Consider the following 17,585-nt stretch of genomic DNA (forward strand, 5'->3'; position numbering starts at 1 on the left):
GGGCACGTGGGGCTGTGCTAGAGAGGAAGGAAGCGCCAGGTAGACTCGGGCGAGAGCCCCGCACCCAGACCCCTCTCTAAAAATTACAAGAGCAGGCACATAGCACTGGTGCTGTGCCAGCCACAGTTTGAAACATCTTCGACATTAAACTCACAGTAGTGCAAGGGCTAGGAGGTAAGTATTGTCCTCATTTAACAAGTGAGGGAAACTGAGGCACTGAGGGATCAAGTAGCTTGCCCAAGTTCATGTAGCTAGCAAGCACCTGATATAGGTGTGAACCCAGGTAGTCAGGCTCCCCTAGTCTATGCTCAGTTCCTGTGGGTCTGCTCTGCCAACACCCCATCTAAAGAGGCAACAACTGCTTTGCACCAGCTGATTGTTGCTGCATAAGAAGGCAAGTTCAGAACGGCCTGACTGGATTTCACTGATGAAACAGTGAATAAGAATCCACCTACCCACCTGAAACTATCACATTATTTGTTAATTGGTCTTATTCCAATACAAAATAAAAAGTTTTAAAAACTTCAACTTAATTGGATTTTTTCAAATGGATAAATACAACTGTATTAAAAAATCTGCCTGCCAATGCAGGGCACATGGGTTCCATCCCTGGTTCAAGAAGATTCTACCCGCCTCAGAGCAATTAAGCTCATGCACTGCATTACTGAATCCAAGTGCTGCAACTACTGAACACCTATAGCCTGCGCTCCGCAACAAGAGAAGCCACCAAAATGAGCCCACCCACTGCAACGAAGAGTAGTCCCTGCTTGCTGCAACTAGAGAAAACCCTCACAAAGTAACAAAGACCCAGTACAGTCAAAAAAAAAAAAAAGAAAAAAAAAACTGCCTGGTTGTTCCAAGTAGAACCAGAATCCTAGAATTTGTATGTAAAATATCCCGAACTTCTGAAATGTTGACTTGAATTTGTTGAAACCAGGCAGATGAAATAAAATACATCTGTGAGCCAGCTTTGGCCCATGAGCCACCAGTTGGCAACCTCCTGTGTCACAGAATTTTCCTTCTTTGCATAAACCATGGGAAAACAGGGGGAGGTATTTTTAACCAGCAGCACGGGCCTGGCACCTGCCATTGTTCCTCAGGTTTCTCACTGCTGTTCTTTTCATTTCTGAATTCATAATCCTAGAAGCCCGATTTTCTATAACTTGACCCCCCCCAAAAATGTCATCCCAACTCCTTCATTATTACCAACTCCAATTTTTTTTCTTACACTGGGCTTATAATTTTGATCTGACTCCTCCTCAGGGAGGGCTGTCAAGCATCAGAAGCAGAAGAGATCCTATTTGCCCCCATCTCCTCTTCTCTGGTTTTGAAGAAAAATTTCCTTCCAAGTGTTTTAGGACCAGTAGCTCCTTTCCCAACTGTATCATTACTTTGCAAGGGCTATTCATTCATACTTGAGTATGAACCAGGCTCTTTCCAAATGGAACCCACACCAGGAGCAGGGCTCCGGGGAATCGGATTGGGGGCACTAGGGTCTGAGTGTGTGCTCAGTTGCTGTGTTGTGTCTGACTCTTTGAGATCCCATGGACTGTAGCCCACCAGGCTTCTCTGTCCATGGGATTTTCCTGGCAAGAATACTGGAGTGGGTTGCCATTTCCTCTTCTAGGGGATCCTCCTGACCCAGGGATCAGACCCTCCTCTCTTGCATCAGCAGGTGGATTCTTTGTCACTGAGGATAGAGGGCAGAAGCTGAAGGGCTCAGACCCCTTCTACCAGCTCTCACATCAGGAACCAAGTCCAGTGGTTAAGCAAGTATGATGCCCCCAAGTCTTTTGGCTAACACCTCTCTGTCCAGAAGTTTGGGCTCAGGGCAGCAAATTTGAGGACAGTTCATCCTTACAGATCATAACGCCATCGGACAGGATGCTGCCAAGCTATGTCGAACCTTAGGGCCTTTACCCTTGCTGTACCTTTCTCCTAGGATGCTCTTTCCCCAGATTTTCCCATGGCTGCTTCCCAAATATCACCTCCCAGAGAGCCCTTCCCTCGATCGAAATTGGCGCTCCCTCCGACCCTTACCTCTACACAAGTTCATCACTTGCTTTATTTTCTTAATAGCACTTACCACAAAAAGATATTGTCTGTGTTTTCCTTTAGAGTGTAAGCCCTCTTCACCCATTGGTTCCATAACTCCCCTCCGACCTACTTGGTCCTACTTAGCACACGGTTGCACCAGGAGCCTCCTAAGCTTCCCCAGCCTCCTTCCCAACTCGCAAAGCAGACGCCTCCTACAGCGCTGCCGCCTTGAGCTCCCCCTGGCGGCCAAAGGACGTCAGTGCTCCAGCCCGACACAAACGCGTGGACACTGCCTTGGACTCTGCTTTTCTTTATACCCGAGGGCAGGAGAGGTAGAGGCCCAAACGAGGGGGCGTGATAAGTAGTGGGCGGAGCCTTGAGTGTGTGTGGGAGGGGGTCCCGGAGTCGGGTGGTGGGCGGGGCCTAAAGGGCGTGGTCGGTAAGGAGGGCTCACTTCAGCTCCAGTGGAGTGGGCGAGTCACAGGGTGAGGGGGCGTGGTCCACCGTGCGCCCCGCCCCCGAAGGTGGGTGGGGCCTCGGTGGCTCTTGCGGGACCTGCTGTGCCTACATGCTGGACACAACCCCGTTGGGCTCCGTGTCGGTGAGGTTGCCTCGCAGGTCCTGCTCCTCCTCGAAGGCCTTGAACAGTGAGTTGAAGTTACCGGCTCCAAAACCCTGGGGCGGGATAAAAGAGATGAGCTGCGGAGCCCAGAGAGCCACGCGCCGATGACAGGCCGTCCTTAGTGGTACCTGGTGATTGTGGCGCTGAATAACTTCCAGGAAGAGCGTGGGCCGGTCCTGCATGGGTTTGGTGAAAATCTGCAGGAGGTAGCCTTTCTCGTCGTAGTCCACCAGGATCTTCAGCTCCTAGGTAGGGGGCAGGGGACTAGGTAAGCGGCAGGCTGGCTCGCCCCCCTAGCCTGAAATGGTGGGATCCTTAGAAAGGCCGTGGGGGTTCCTGCACCCCCAAAGCCAAGAAAAGACCATTTTCTGCAGCAATTCCAGACACTTCCGAATAGATTCCCCCAATTGTCCTCTTAGCACCTCCCCACTTCAGACCGTGTGTCAGCCACCTAAGGCTGGTGTGGACCACCCAAGTACCACCCACACAGCTCTTCGGTACTTCTGCTTTTGTCTCCTTACAATCCATCTTCCACACAGACAGAGAGATCTTTTAGAAATCAGATCATCTCATTCCCCTGTTTCCATTCTCCAGTGGAAACTAGAACTCTCCTCTGTGGCTGCTGGGAATGTAAAATGGTACAGCTGCTGTGGAAAACAGTCTGAGAGTTCTTCCGAAAGTTAATAGTCGAGTTACCATATGACCCAGCAGTTTCACTCCTGGGTATCTACCCAAGAGAATTAAAACTCGTCCACACAAAAACTCATACCCAAAGGATCATAGCAACATTATTCCTAGGAGCTAAAAAGTAGAAACAAATATCTGTCAATGAATGAATGGATAAGCAAAATGTGGTCTCTTCATCCAATGGAATATTATTCAGTTTTATAAAAAGGAACACAGTACTGACACAGGTGTCCTGGATGAACCTTGAAAACTTTATGCTGAGTGAAAGAAGTCAGTCACTAAAGATTACATATTATATGATTCTATTTATATACTTGTTTAGAAAAAAGCAACTCCATAGAGACAGAAATCAGTGATTGCCTAGGGCTAGGGGTGAGGAGAGAAGGTAGACAGAGAGATTGGGAGGTGGTGGCTAAGAAGTCTGAGGTCTCTTTTGAAAGTGATGAAAATGTTCCAAAATTGATTTTGATGATTGCTGCATAATATAGTGAATAGCCAAAAACCACTGAATTGTGTTTTTTTTTTTAAATGACATGTTCTGTGACTTGTATATCAATAAAGTTGTTAAAAATAAAGCCAAGAAAACCTCCAAAAAAAAAAACCAAAACAAAACAAAACAAAAACCAAACCCAAACCTCCAGTGGTTTCTGACCACAGAAGAGAAAAAATCCAGACTCCTAAATAGCCTACCAGAGGAATTGGCTCCTGCCTTCCCCTGTGACCTGGGTCACTCCTTAAACATTTCCCTTCATCCGCTCTGGCCCTCTTTCCGTTCTCAGATACTCAGAGCTTGCTGCTGCCTCAGGGCCTTTGCACTTGCTATTTCCTCTGCCAGACTGCTCTTTCTTTAGAGCTTCATGCAGCCAATTGCCTCTCATCATCTAGATCAGGGTTCCTGAACCTCTGGGATCTATGCCTGATGATCTGAGATGGAGCTGATGTAATGATAATAGAAAAAAAGTGCATAATAAATATGATGTGGTTGAATCATTCCCAAATCATCTCCCCCCATCCCTGGTCTGTGGAAAGATTGTCTTCCATGAAACTAGTCTCTGGTGCCAAAAAGGTTGGGGGCCATTGAATTAGATTTCACTGAAATGTCACCTCCTCAGAGAGGCTTTCCCTGTCTGCCTCCTATGTAGTAGCCCCAGGTCACTCTCTGTCATAGCCAGTTTAAGCACCAAGTCTCTCTCTCTCTAATGGTGTTTGTATTACTTACTTATTTGTTTGTCATCTGTCTCCTCACTAGAATGCAAGTTCATGATGGCAGGGCCCTGGTTTGCTCTCCTCCCTCTCCCCCACATCGCAGAGCCTGATGCCAGGTTTAGATGACGTTTGTGAGGTAAGATGGAACTCAGGGCTTGTTCTCCTTGGCTGACCCAGGATTGGGCTCTAAGCCTCACCTCCAGGATATCAATATTCTCCTTCACCCGGATCTTGGCCGACTTGAGCTTCTCCCGCAGTTGTTTGTAGTATGTAGATGGAACGGCCAAAAACTCCACGCCTCTCTCTCTCAAGTGGCGAATCTGTCTCAGCGCAGGGTCAAGGTCAGTCCTCCCTCCATGCTCAACACCCCCAGCCAGGTAGAAGTGCTGAGCCAGGGTCCCTTTCCCAGCCCCATCAACAGCTACAATGCAATGTGACCTTATCCCCTTCCACCTCTGGGCTTTGTGGGTCTCATGAGAAGAACTACAATCACTAACACTTATGGAACCTCGTGATGTGCCTGTCTTGGCTTCCCCGGTGGCTCAGTGACAAGAAATCCGCCTGCAATGCAGGAGACCTGGGTTCGATCTCTGGGTTGGGAAGATCCCCTATAGGAGGGCACAGCAACCCACTCCAGTATTCTTGCCTGGAGAATCCCATGGACAGAGGAGCCTGGTGGGCTAAAGCCCATGGATCACGAAGAGTCGGACATAACTAAAGGGACAGCACACACACATGCATGTGCCTGTCTCAAGCACTTTCTATGTACTGTCTCCTTACGTTGATGCAGTGATCTTCTGAGACATTTGGATGATTATTCTCCCCATTTCATAGCTGGGAAAACTGAGGCCTTGACAGATTAAGTATCTATTCTCAACATAGTAGCCAGGGGAGTTTATTAAAATACTAGTCAAATTATGTCACTCTTCTACTTACCCCACCCTGGTGTCTCAGAGTCAAATTCAAAGTTCTCACCATCTGCCGACTCCTACCTTCTGACCTCATTCCTGACCCCTCTCTCCTTTGTTCATTCTGTTCTAGCTGTTCCTTTGTTCTTTTTAATCTTTATGTTACACCAAATGGCATGTGGGATCTTAGTTCCCCAACTGGGAATCGAACCCATGCCCCCTGTGTTGGCAGCACAGAATCTTAACCTCTGTATCACCAGGAAGTTCCCTCAATAAGCATCTATTGAGCAAATGAAGAAATGAATGAAATGAAGTTGCTATGGTCATGCAGTGAATTCTTGGTCGCACTGGGACTGAATGGTACAGTCCAGGCTCTTGTCCACTTGGTCACCCAACCTCCTCAGAGGTTGGAGCCATAGACTCAGGACACTTAATTTGACTGAAAGGACCTACTGGGTCCGGTCCTATGACTTAATATCCTCATTTTCAAGTTGAGACAACTGAAGCCCAGAGAGGAAGTTGAATCCCTGGAGACACACAGCAGGTCACAGGTAGAACTGGGTCTAGATCCGGGCTTCCTGTTACTCTGGCACTTGCTTCTTCTGTAGCAGAGAGGCTGAACTCTCTGGGGGTGGCAGTGTGCCTGCACATGAATGGCAGGAGCCAGCAAGGGAACCCTGTCAGCTGTCTGGGCCGGTGAAGGGGACCCAGGACTGCCACTTGCCACCCCAACCCCTGGCCCCTGACTCAGTTTGCAGTTTGGCTCTGGAGCTGAATGGGAGGTGAATTAGGACCAGGGATAGGCTTCTCACCGCTGTGATGATGTCTTTAGTCTTGAGAGCAATGTGCTGGACCCCGGGGCCCCCATTATAGTCCACATATTCCTGCAGGAGGGAAGCAAGGAAACCACTGTCAGTGGCTCCAGCTGAGAGCCTCAGCTGAGAGAGCCCTCACACTTCTTCCCTGCTTCCCTCTTTCCCTGCCACGGTCCCCGGGGCGGGAGACGGAACCCACCTGGATCTGGGACTTCTTCTTGCCCGGTGCTGGCTCATTAATGGGCATCTTGATGGATTCCTCATAATTGGCCACCACGATGGACCTCAGAGAGCTGTACTCCGTGTGCACCTGCGTGTCATCCACGGACCAGAAACGGTGGAACTGCAAGTTCTTCAGGTACCTGCGGGGTTGCCGGAAGGGCCCGCTGGCTCTGAGTGCCAGCCTAGGACTGGCCCTCTGCCCTTATTCCACCTTCCAGAATTTGCTGCCTGAGCAGGCATCAAAAAGGGAACTGCCTTGCACATCACACACATCATAGATTTTAGGACAGTGTTCCTCTGGGTGGAAGTAAAGCATCTGGTAACAAGATCTGTAAACATGATGACACACCAACAGATGGAGGACCTTTTTTTTTTTTTAAAGCATCATTTATTTATTAAAAAATAATTTTTATTTTTTAAAAGAAATGATTTTTATTTTTAGAAAATGATTTTTAAAAATAATTTTTAATAGGTTACTTTGTGCACGTGTGGGATCTTAGTTCTCTGCACATGTGTGTGTGCTCAGTCACTTCAGTTGTGTCTGACTCTTTGTGACCCTATGGACTGTAGCCCACCAGGCTCCTCTGTCCATGGGATTTCCCAGGCAAGAATACTGGAGTGAGTTGCCATGCCCTCCTTCAGGGGATCTTCCTGACCCAGGGATCAAACCCTTGTCTCCTGTAGCTCCTGCCTTACAGGTGGATTCTTCACTGCTGAGTCACTGGGAAAGCCCCTTAGTTTCCCATTTGTCAAACCTGTGCCCACTTGTGCAGTGAAAGTGTGGAATCTTAAGCACTGAATCACCAGGGAAGCCCCTGGAGGTGCTTTTGAGAAGGGGTACTTGCTTCTAATGTGCACCCATGAGCTCTTTGGGTAGTTGTGGCCTTCCTCTACTGACTTATTGGAAAAGATGCTGATGCTGGGAAAGATTGAAGGCAGGTGGAGAAGAGGGCAAGAAAGGATGAGATGTTTGGATGGCACCACCGATTCATTGGACATGAAATTGTGCAAGCTTCAGGAGATGGTGAGGGACGGAGAAGCCTGATGTGCTGCAGGCCACAGGGTTGTGAAGAGTTGGACACGACTTGGTGACTGAGCAACAACAACAAAACCTTCCTTCAAGCCTCCCTGAACTGTGACACCCCCTGTGCTGATTCTCCAAGGTTTCCTGGAGGGAGGGTTGGTGGGTCAGTTTGGGCCTTAAATCATCAGATCTCCATGGTGACAATTCTACAGAGAACAGATGAACCAGTGACCTCAGGCTAACCTCCCCCACCTTGTGCTGTATTTCCTGATAAGACTGGGGAGTGGGTCTGTCACAAGTGTGGGAAGGGCTTGGGCCAGGAACACACCATTCAGAGGCAGACACCATCTCTTGATCAGGCTGGTTTCCCACAATGTGATCGATTATCTCAAGACTGCAGTTGGGCCTGGAGAGGGAAATGGTTAGTGGGTGAGGAGAAAGCTACTCCCTGAATCTCCTTCTCCCTACCCCTCAATAACAATAACTGCTCATTATTCTATAGCACTTACTATAGACACTTTATTTGCATCCACTCACATACTATTACTAGCCCCGTTTTACAGATAAAGAAACCGAGGCTTAGAAAAATAACTTGCTGGGACTCCCTGGTGGTCCAGTGGTTAAGAATTCACCTGCCAATGCGGGGGATGCAGGTTTGATCCCTGTTGGAGACTATGATCCCACATGCAGCCGGGCAGCTAAGCCTGTGTGCTACAACTACTGAGCCTGCGTGCTCTGGAGCCTGCGAGCCACAACTAGAGAAGCCCATGAGCTGCAGTGAAGACCCAGCACAGCCAAACAAGAAAGAAAGAAAAGTAACTTGCCCAGGTTAAATAGCTGGGAAGTAACAGCTGAAATCTGAACTAAGGCAGTCGGGTTCCAGAGCCCGTGCTCTTCGCCTCTATGCTGCCTCTTTAAGGCAATCCTGGGGGACCCTCAGGGGTTCCCCCAGCAGGTCCCAAGATGCTCTGCCCCCCCGCATGGACGATAGGGCCTTGCTTTCCACCCTCCCCAGTTCCAAGGGGCACTCACAGCTTGGAAAGTTGGGGGTCCATGAATGCTGGTGCCTCGAATCCAGGCAGGAACCGGCCAGTATAGTTCATCTTCTCCACCAGGGTGTGTGTTGTGTCGCCATACTGCGGATGGCAAACAGCCTGAGGTCCCATCCCTGCTGAACCCAGGCCACATTGCATGGAGCCCACACAGCCCTGGGTTCTAGCCCACACCTGGCCCTAACTCCAAGTGTGATCTTGGGCAAGTCACTTCCCCGTTCCCAAATGAACTGCAATCTGACATTTGGGAATTTGACAGTCTCCCCACAGGACCAGAAGCTCTGTAGGGGGTGGGATGATGTCTTGCTCATGATACTGTCCTGGCTCATCCTAGGTGCTCAATACAAATATGTTGTCTGCGTGAAGAATGAGGAGGGCATTTGTTTTAATTATATGGAAGGATCCTTTCAATCACTCTAACAATCTTTGCATGTGTGTGTGCTGCGTCAATTTAGTTGTGTCCGACTCTTCAGGACCCTTTGGACTATAGCCTCCCAGGCTCTTCTGTCCATGGGATTCTCCAGGCAAGAATACTGGAGTGGGTTGCTATACCCTCCTTCAGGGGATCTTCCCCACCCAGGGATCGAACCTGCGTCTCTTACATCTCCTGCATTGGCAGGCAGGTTCTTTACCACTAGCACCACCTGGGAAGACCCTAACAATCCTTAAGTTATAGCAAATCTTGAGGAGGGGGACTTCCCTGATGGTCCAGTGATTAAGACTTCATCTTCCAATGCAGGGGGTGTGGGTTGGATCCCTGGTTGGGGAGCTAAGATTCCTTATACCTTGCAGCCAAAAGCCAAAATATAAAACAGAAGCGATATTGTAACAAATTCGATAAAGACTTTAAAAACATTCCACATCAAAAAAAAAAAATTAAAAAACAGAAATCATGAGGAGGAAGAACCTATGATGGTCTCAGGTGCTAAACAGACTTTGTTGGGTATCTGCCAGTGCTGCTGTTCTAAGTGCTATGTATGAATCATCTCATTTGATCCTTAAAATGACCGGAGGGAGGGATCACAGCTGAAGGAACAGGCCCAGAACTGTTAAGTAGTGTGTGGCAGGTCACACAGGTGGTCCTTGCTTATTTAAATGGACTCACAGAGAGGTGAAGTGATTTGGCCAAAGTCACACATCTTGAGTGGGGAGGGGCTTCCATCCCATCTCCTTCCCCAGACCCACCCATCTCCTTCCTTCGGAGCCCCTGCCTGCTGCTTGCGGTCCCATGCTGTCACCCCTACTGGGGAGGAAGGGAAGCCCAGAGATGGGTGACTAGGAGCCCTCCTCAGCCTCTGCACACCAGCCAAGAATACAGGCGATCAGGGTTGAGGGAGAATTTTTGTGCTTTGAGGCATAAGGGTGGGATGGTATGATGGAGTCAGGGGCCGGGAAAGGCGGGTCCTGGCATCTCTGTGGGTGTAGGCAAGGTGGAGGCTCCAGAGCTGACTCACCGTCTGTAGCACAGCAAACTTCACCTTCCCAAGCTTATCTTGCTCTAGCCAGGGCTCCCGCACGATCTTGGCGCCTCGTTCCCGGGCTTTCTGCAGGGGAGATGGGGTGGGGAGGCGGTCAGTGCTGGAGCCTCAGGGAGCCCTTTGGCTGCCCCTGCTGGATCCCCTTTGTGTGGTCCTGCCACAGCCTCTTCTTTCAGTGTTTCCAGCCCCAGGCAGAAACTCCAACCAACTTTAGCTGTTGCCCTTGACACTCATGCCTCATGCCCATTTGGCAGATTGGAAAACAGGCCTGGGGCTGCGGGGGACAAACCAGGTGAGGGTGGGGTCTGTCCTGCCTGTCCTGTGCTCACTCACTCTGTGGCCCTGCCCCCGCTCTAGCCCTCAGTTTCTTTATTAGTGAAAAAGGGTAGTGGGATGAGTTGAATACCACCTGGCATTTATTTATTTATTTTAAAAACACTTATTTATTTGGCTGCATCGGGTCTTAGTTGCCACTTAGTTGCCATGGGGTCTTCTTTGTAATAGGCGGGCTCTGGAGCGTATAGGTTGCCCCATAACATGTGGGATCTGAGTTCCCAGACCAGGGATTGAACCCACATCTGCTGCATTGGAAGGCAGATCCTTAACCCCTGGACCACCAGGAAAGTCTTCATGCTGGCATTTATTGAGCACATACTATGTGTCAGACCCTCTACCAGTTGCCTTACATGCATGATTTGTGTGTTTATTTAGCAAGACCTCATTACTGTATGTCTATGCTTATCACATGTCAGGCATTGTTGTAAGTATTAACCTCTTAAATTCTCATAGCAGCATTACATGAAAGGCACTATTATTGTCTCTTTTATGAATGGAGTCATTCACTGAAAGATGAGGACACTGAAACACAAAGAAAGTAAGTCATTCACCTAAAGTCACACAGCAATTGAGATTCAGACGCAGTAGTCTGCCTCTGGAATCTACACTTTAAACCTCTAAACTGCCTCTTTTTAAAAAAGAATTGGTTTATTTGACTGCACTGGGTCTTACTTGTGGCATGTGGGAGCTAGTTCCTTGACCAGGGATCGAACCCAGGCCCCCTGCATTGGGAAGCTCAGAATCTTAGCCACTGGACCACCAGGGAAGTCCCTAAATTGCCTCTTGAATACAGTGCTTGGTACAGAATCATGCTCATGAAATGATAATTATGATCTCGTTCCCTCTTTGTAACAACTCAGTGAGATGTGTGGTTATTCCCATTTTACAGATGCAGAAACTGAGGCCTGGAAAGAGACTGCTTGGCTACTAAGGGGACGATGTCACTGGAACTCAGGTATGTGTCAGCCAGCATCTGGGCACATCACTCCAGCGTGGCAGTGCCCTCCAGCCCTGACCGACGGGAGGTCCCTGTGGCAGAGGGCAGGCTGAGGCTCCCTGCTTTGTCTCCACACCAGCCCAGGTGAGGTCTCACCTGCACAATGTAGTCACAATCCTCCACCTCGAACGCAACGTCCTTCACTCCATCGCCATGTTTCACCAGGTGATCGCCCATCTCTGTGGTCGGCAGGGGAGGCAGGTGATGCTGGAGTCACTGCCCCTCCCCCATACTCTCAGCCTTCTGGGTTCCATCTCCTTCTGGGCCCAGGCCCCCTCCCTCAACCCTAACCCACCCCTGTGTCCCTGACCCCCGCCCACAATACCATGTCTCCACTCCTTGGCATCTTGAACCCTCCAAGGCCCCCTCACCTTTGTTCCAGGGGTTGAGGGCAGAGGAGAAGACGAACACAATCTAAGATGGAGAGGAGAAGGGGGATGTGGCTGGTGGGTCAGGTGAACTTGTGGAGGTGTGCCCCCAGCCCCTCTCCTGCCCACCAGCAAGATACCCCTGCTGGGGCATTAGGACCACCTCCTCCCTGCCAGGCAGGACTCTTTTTTTTTTTTTTTTTGGCTATGGCATGTGGCATATGGGATCTTAGTTCCCTGACCAGGGTTCCAACCCATGCCCTCTGCAGTGGAAACACCGAATCTTAACCACTGGACTGCCAGGGAATTCCCAAGGACTCTTGATCCTGGGTTCCTGCCCCTTCTCTGCCTTAGTTTCCCCTCTGGTCCTGAGGAATGGGGGCTTCCCCATGCCAGAGCCGCCTGGGGTCCCGGGATGAGCTGGTGGTCAGGTCTGCCTGTGGGGAGAGCTCCAGGGACCTATGGACCAGGGCATGGCTCGGAGTTCCAGCTCTGATGCTGGAGGCCTTTGCCCACTTTTCCCGAACATCCATGAGACAAGCATTGGGCCAGGCTGAGAAGGAGATCAAACCAAAAAGGTCCCTGTTGCACATCGTGCAAAGGTGCCCATGGGGGCTGACGTCAGCACAGGCTCCGCTAACCACACCAGGCAGCCTGGAAGAGCACCCAGCCGAGGGAGGAAGTACCTCGTGGTCTGCTGCACCCAGAGGTGCCGGAGCGACCAGGGAGCTCCGAGACCAGCGTGGGGAGAGACGGGCCTCCTGGAGGAGGGGGGTCCGGAGTGGAGACTCACCTGCCCTTGCTTGACCACATGGCTCACCACTTCCCGGGAACCGGTCTCCAGGCCCTTGTAGGCTAGGGGCTCAAAGCCCAGCTTACTGCAGTAATACGACGCAGCCTGAATCACAGAGTTGCAGGCAGGCCTGTGAGGGGTGAGGTGCTGGCCCCTACCTCCCCAGCGTGTCTGCCCCGTTGCCCCAGGTACTGTTCCTCCTGGGAAAAAAGCCTGGCTCCCTGGCCCATGCTGATCTCCCTGAAGTTCCCCGCTGGGGTCCACAGCCCGGATTGTGTAACTAGGATCCAAAGAGTTGCTGTCTTTCCCAGGACTCTCCTAACACTGGCCAGGATCCTCCCTCCCAGGGGCCAATCACATACTCGGCTGGAGGCCTGCCCTGTCCTGGAGGCCCCTTCACCTGCCCTCTGCCCAATCCCAGCACCTCACCCCGGCGTCTACCTGCTTGGCATTGCCAACCCAGAAGGTCACAGAGTGAAAGTGGAGGAATCGGCCCCTTTCAGGCTGCAGGAGGAGAGAACAGGCGAGGCTGAGTCCCTAGAAGTGGGTCTAGAAAAGTGTCCGTGGAGAGGGGTCCCCTAGCCCCCTCCCTTGTGCCACCCTCAATCCCAGAAGTGAGGACAAGTCACCTCACCCCACCCCTCTGCCCTGCAGCCTTGCCAAGCCTCGAAAGAGGGTTCTCATGTAGAAAGTGAGTTCCTGTGGGCTTGGGATTGGTGAGCCCCACCCACTGAGGAGGCCTGCCCAGGTTTCACAAGGTGAACAGTCTTATGCTACAGCAACAAGGATTTAAGTTAGACCTTAGAAAGAACTTCCAGACACGATTAAGGGATTGGCAGGAATTTAAAAAGAGGTAAAAGTTTTTCTTAGGAAGGCAAGGTTGAGTTGAGTTCAGTTGCGATGAGGTCAGGGGAGTGCAGAGATGAACCTGAGCCTGTATCCAGAATGTCACGTACCCACTGAAGCTATTCCTTTTCTGCTCGTTGCTGACATCCCAGGCTCCCAGGGCCCTGACCCCACATTTCCCCTCCTGCTTACCTTCTCTCCTTTGTCACTGTAAGTTGTCTAGGGAGAAAGAAAAGAACAGTAAGACAGACACTTGGACACAATGTGCTTATGGAAATCTCACCACAGATCCCTACCATCAGGTAAGGCTGCCATGGCCCTAGGTAAGCTCTTTTTTTTTTTTTTAAGCTTAGGCTTTTTTTTTTTTCTTTCTTGAGTCATGTATTTTTAATCAAAGGATAATTACAATCTTGTGTTGGTTTGTGCCATACCTCGCCATGGATCAGCCATAGGTGTACGTATGTCCCCTCCTTCTGGAGCCTCCCTCCCACATCTCGCCTCCCACCCCATCCCACCCCTCTAGGTTGTCACGCCAGGCAGGCTCTTACCATGACTGATCGTGGTCACACTTCCTGCTGAGAAGACTGGGACTAGAGACCAGCCGGGTTCTGGACAGAAATATTTAACATGTAGCTGGCTCCGCCCCTGGCCTCCTGGCCTACCTGGGGGTGGGAGCTGATCCTGGAGGCTCCTAGGCCTGGAGACCTCTAATCCAGCCACAGCCTCATTGGACAGGGTGATGCTGCAAGGCCTGGAAAGGGGGAGTGACACACCCAAGGCCACTAGCCAGTGGGGCACAGAGCCAGGCCCAGATGCCAAAGGCATCTTTGCCCTCCAGAATTCAAAGCCCAGAAGCCAAGGCCAGCTTGCATGCAGAGGTGACTCCAGAATTCATAATTAAGGGGAATTCGAGGGGCATTAGGGACTGGTCCTGAAGCCCTGTTTGTGTAGCAAGTGTGCATTTTATATTTAGGTAAAAAGTTTGTATTCCATAGTGGTTAGAGGCATGGGTATGGAGGTTTGAATCCTGGAGCCACTGTTAGTATATACTATGTGACCGGGGAACGTTACCAAACTCCTCTAAGCCTCATTCTCTCCATCTGTAAGATGAGAGCAGTGGTAGTGTGGCAGGGCATTAAATGAGATAAACATAACACACAGTAAGATCTCTGTTAATGTTGGTTATAATTCGTTATGTTTCTTTGGGGTTGGAGGAACTGATGGATAATAAGGGGAGCTTGATGTTGCCCCAGCCTGGTTTTTTTTACAAAAAGTATTATTTATTTATGTTTATTTATTTATTGGCTGCACTAGGTTTTCATTGCTGCATGGGCTTTTCCCTAGTTGTGGCGAGCAGGGGTGACTCTTGGTTGTGGTGCTTGGCTTCTCTCTCCTTTTTTTTAAACTGTGTTCCCTGCACTGGATCAACAGGGAAGTCCCAGCCTGGGTATTGGGAAAAAGGTTGTGGCCCTACCCCTGGCCTGGAGTGGGTGGGATGTGGGAGCTAACGCCCTGGGAGGAGGAAGGCCCAGGTTCTTCCCCAGAACCCCCCATACCTGAATCTTCAAGGCTCAGTTCCCTGGAACATGGTGTGGTGACTGCTGGCCAGCTGTGGCATTTACCTGAGGGCTCCGGGACAGCTCCCCCACCCTCCTCTAACTCCACCCCAGTCCCCAGAAACCCCATTGCTGAGCTGTCTTCCTAGGGAACTGACTTTATCAACTATCCTCATTGCCTGAAAAAAAAATCCTTCTAGTCCCTGATGCTGGCAGTCTCAGCCTGTGACTATACCCCTCACCCACTGTCTTGCATTTTGGCTCCCCAAATGTCCTGCATTAGACTTTGCTGTTGTCTTTTGAAAGTAATGTTTATTTTGCCCCAGTGACAAATCATTCATAGTTTTTTCCAATTTATTTAAACTAAAAAAAGTTTCACTAATTTCTCCCACTCCCTGCCCCATCCCCCACCCCCACCTCTGACAATCACAGGTCAGGTCTCTGTCTGTGAACCTGGTGTACGGTGTGTTTTGCTTTGTTTGTTTGTTTGTTTTTTTAACACATTATTGACCAGAGGTGTATTAATACATCCTTTATTATCTGAACCTTATTGACCGGAGACCTAGCAGTATCACTTACATATCAAATCACCAGTCACAGGTGTTAGTTTCTGCAAAAATTCCACTATCGATAATGAGTTAAGATACTGCATGTAAGAGAGATCATAGGAAGACTACCCTGTTGGTCCAGTGGTTAAGATTCCATGCTTTCAATGTAAGGGGTGCAGGTTCAATCCCTAGTTGGGGAACTAAGATCCATATGCTAAAAAAAAAAAAAAAAAAAAAAAAAAAATTTCAAGAGAAGGGAGGATAAGTACATTAGCCAGGTAAAGAAAACTTGGGTGTGAAATCCAGAACATTCACACCCAAGTTTTCTTTACCTTTTCACATTCATTATGAATTATGAATGTTATGAGTATTCCATTGGCTTTAACACTAATCCTAATTATAACACCGGATGTAGCCCTACCTCTGCCCTACGGCTGTCTTTGTCCTAAAGTTAACAAATACCCTAAGCCAAGATCAATAACCCTTAAACAAAAATCACCGGCAACTCCTACGTGGTAGAGTGGTTAGGACTGTGTGCTTTCACTGCTGAGGATCCAGTCCCTGCTTAGAGAACTGACACATTGCAAGCCTCATGGTACGGCCAAAAAAAAAAAAAGAGAGGGAGAGAGAAAAAGCGATCGTACAGTATTTGTCTTTCTCTGACTTATTTCATTTGGAATAATGCTCTTGCAACCCATGCCTGTTGTTGCAAACGGCAAAATTTTTATTCCTTCTTATGGCTCATTGTTTTAAAAATATTTTGAAGATTTATTTATTTTGGGGGGCTGTGGTGGGTCTCCATTGCTGCGCGTGGGCTTTCTCTAGTTGCGGTCGCAGAAGCTGCTCTCTAGTTGTAGTGTGTGGACTTCTCCTTGAGGAGGCTTCCCTTGCTCTGGAGCACAGGCCTCGGGCACTCAGGCTTCAGCAGCTGCGGCTTCTGGGCTCTGGAGCACGGGCTCAGGAGTTGCGGCGCACGGGCTTAGCTGTGTCCCAGCACGTGGGATCTTCTCAGACCAGGGATCGAACCAGTGCCCCTTGCATTGCAAGGCAGATTCCTAACCACTGGACCACCAGGGAAGCCCTATAATTTTTTTTTTTAGCTAGTGAGTTGTGAGTTCTTCCTGTATGTTAGATATTAGCCCCTTATCAAATATGTGATTTGCAAATATTTCCTCCCACTCAGTAGGTTTCCTTTTCATTTTGTCGATGGTTTCCTTTGCTGTGCAGAAGCTTTTTAATTTGATGTGGTCCTATTTGTTTATTTTTGCTTCTGTTTTTTGGTGTTAGATGCCTTACAATTTTTTGTTTGTTTCTTCTTCTATTTTTTTGGCTTGCAGGATCTTAGTTCCCCGACCAGGGATTGAACCCAGGCCCTAGTAATGAAAGCACTAAGTCCTAACCACTGGACCACCAGGGAATCCCCTGCCTTTTTCTTTTCTTTTTTTAAAAAAATACCAAAAACCAGATAATCCTGGTAGGTTATGACCTTGAGGATCATTCAGTCCAACATTCAATCCAACGTTTCCATTTCTCAGATAAGAAAAACTGACCAAACAGCAAGGTGCCTGACATTACTCCCCTCATTCTTTCCTGCCCCCCTCCTCCCTCCCTGCCTCTCTTGTCTTTCCCTCCCCACCAAAAAGCAAAGAAAGGCTTGTACCAGAGAGGAGCACCCCTTCCCACCTTCCTCAGCAAAACCTGCTAGGTCCCCTGGTCCACTCTCAAATTTTCACCTCCTCCAGGAAGCCCTCTCTGAACTCCCCAGCTCCAAGTCAGAGGCTCAGCTGCTTAGCTGCCATAGTCAGGCTTAGTCAGCAAACACCCGGGAGGTGGGACCTGGGACAATCAGAGAACTTTCTTAAGCCAATCAGGATAGAACTGGAATGTGAACCAGATTGTTCTAACTCCAGAGCCTACACTTTTATTTTTGGCTGCACCACTGCATGGCATGTGCTTCCCCAACCAGGAATCTAACTGGAGAACCCTTGTAGTGGGAGCGCAGAATCTTAACCTCTGGAACACCAGGGAAGTCCCCAGAGATTTTGATCCCCCCCACCAGACAGATGGGAAGACTGAGGCTCGGAGAAGGA

At 49.5% G+C, this 17,585-nt stretch overlaps 1 protein-coding gene across 1 annotated transcript; it reads right to left on the reverse strand.

Annotated features, from left to right (window-relative positions):
• Nucleotides 1–2,043: 2,043 nt before the first annotated feature.
• Nucleotides 2,044–14,016, reverse strand: HPD (4-hydroxyphenylpyruvate dioxygenase). Its single transcript, XM_020882517.2, has 14 exons — nucleotides 13,940–14,016; nucleotides 13,584–13,610; nucleotides 12,987–13,049; nucleotides 12,546–12,650; nucleotides 11,756–11,798; nucleotides 11,481–11,563; nucleotides 10,028–10,117; nucleotides 8,554–8,657; nucleotides 7,850–7,927; nucleotides 6,475–6,637; nucleotides 6,273–6,344; nucleotides 4,750–4,872; nucleotides 2,788–2,904; nucleotides 2,044–2,712 (listed from the first exon to the last, which is right to left on the reverse strand). The coding sequence occupies exons 1-14, from the start codon at nucleotides 13,940–13,942 to the stop codon at nucleotides 2,602–2,604; spliced, it is 1,182 nt and encodes a 393-aa protein (XP_020738176.1). The 5' UTR covers nucleotides 13,943–14,016; the 3' UTR covers nucleotides 2,044–2,601.
• Between the last annotated feature and the right edge of the window lie 3,569 nt (nucleotides 14,017–17,585).

Source organism: Odocoileus virginianus, chromosome 12, assembly GCF_023699985.2.
Source record: "Odocoileus virginianus isolate 20LAN1187 ecotype Illinois chromosome 12, Ovbor_1.2, whole genome shotgun sequence".
Classification (NCBI taxonomy): Eukaryota; Metazoa; Chordata; class Mammalia; order Artiodactyla; family Cervidae; genus Odocoileus; species Odocoileus virginianus.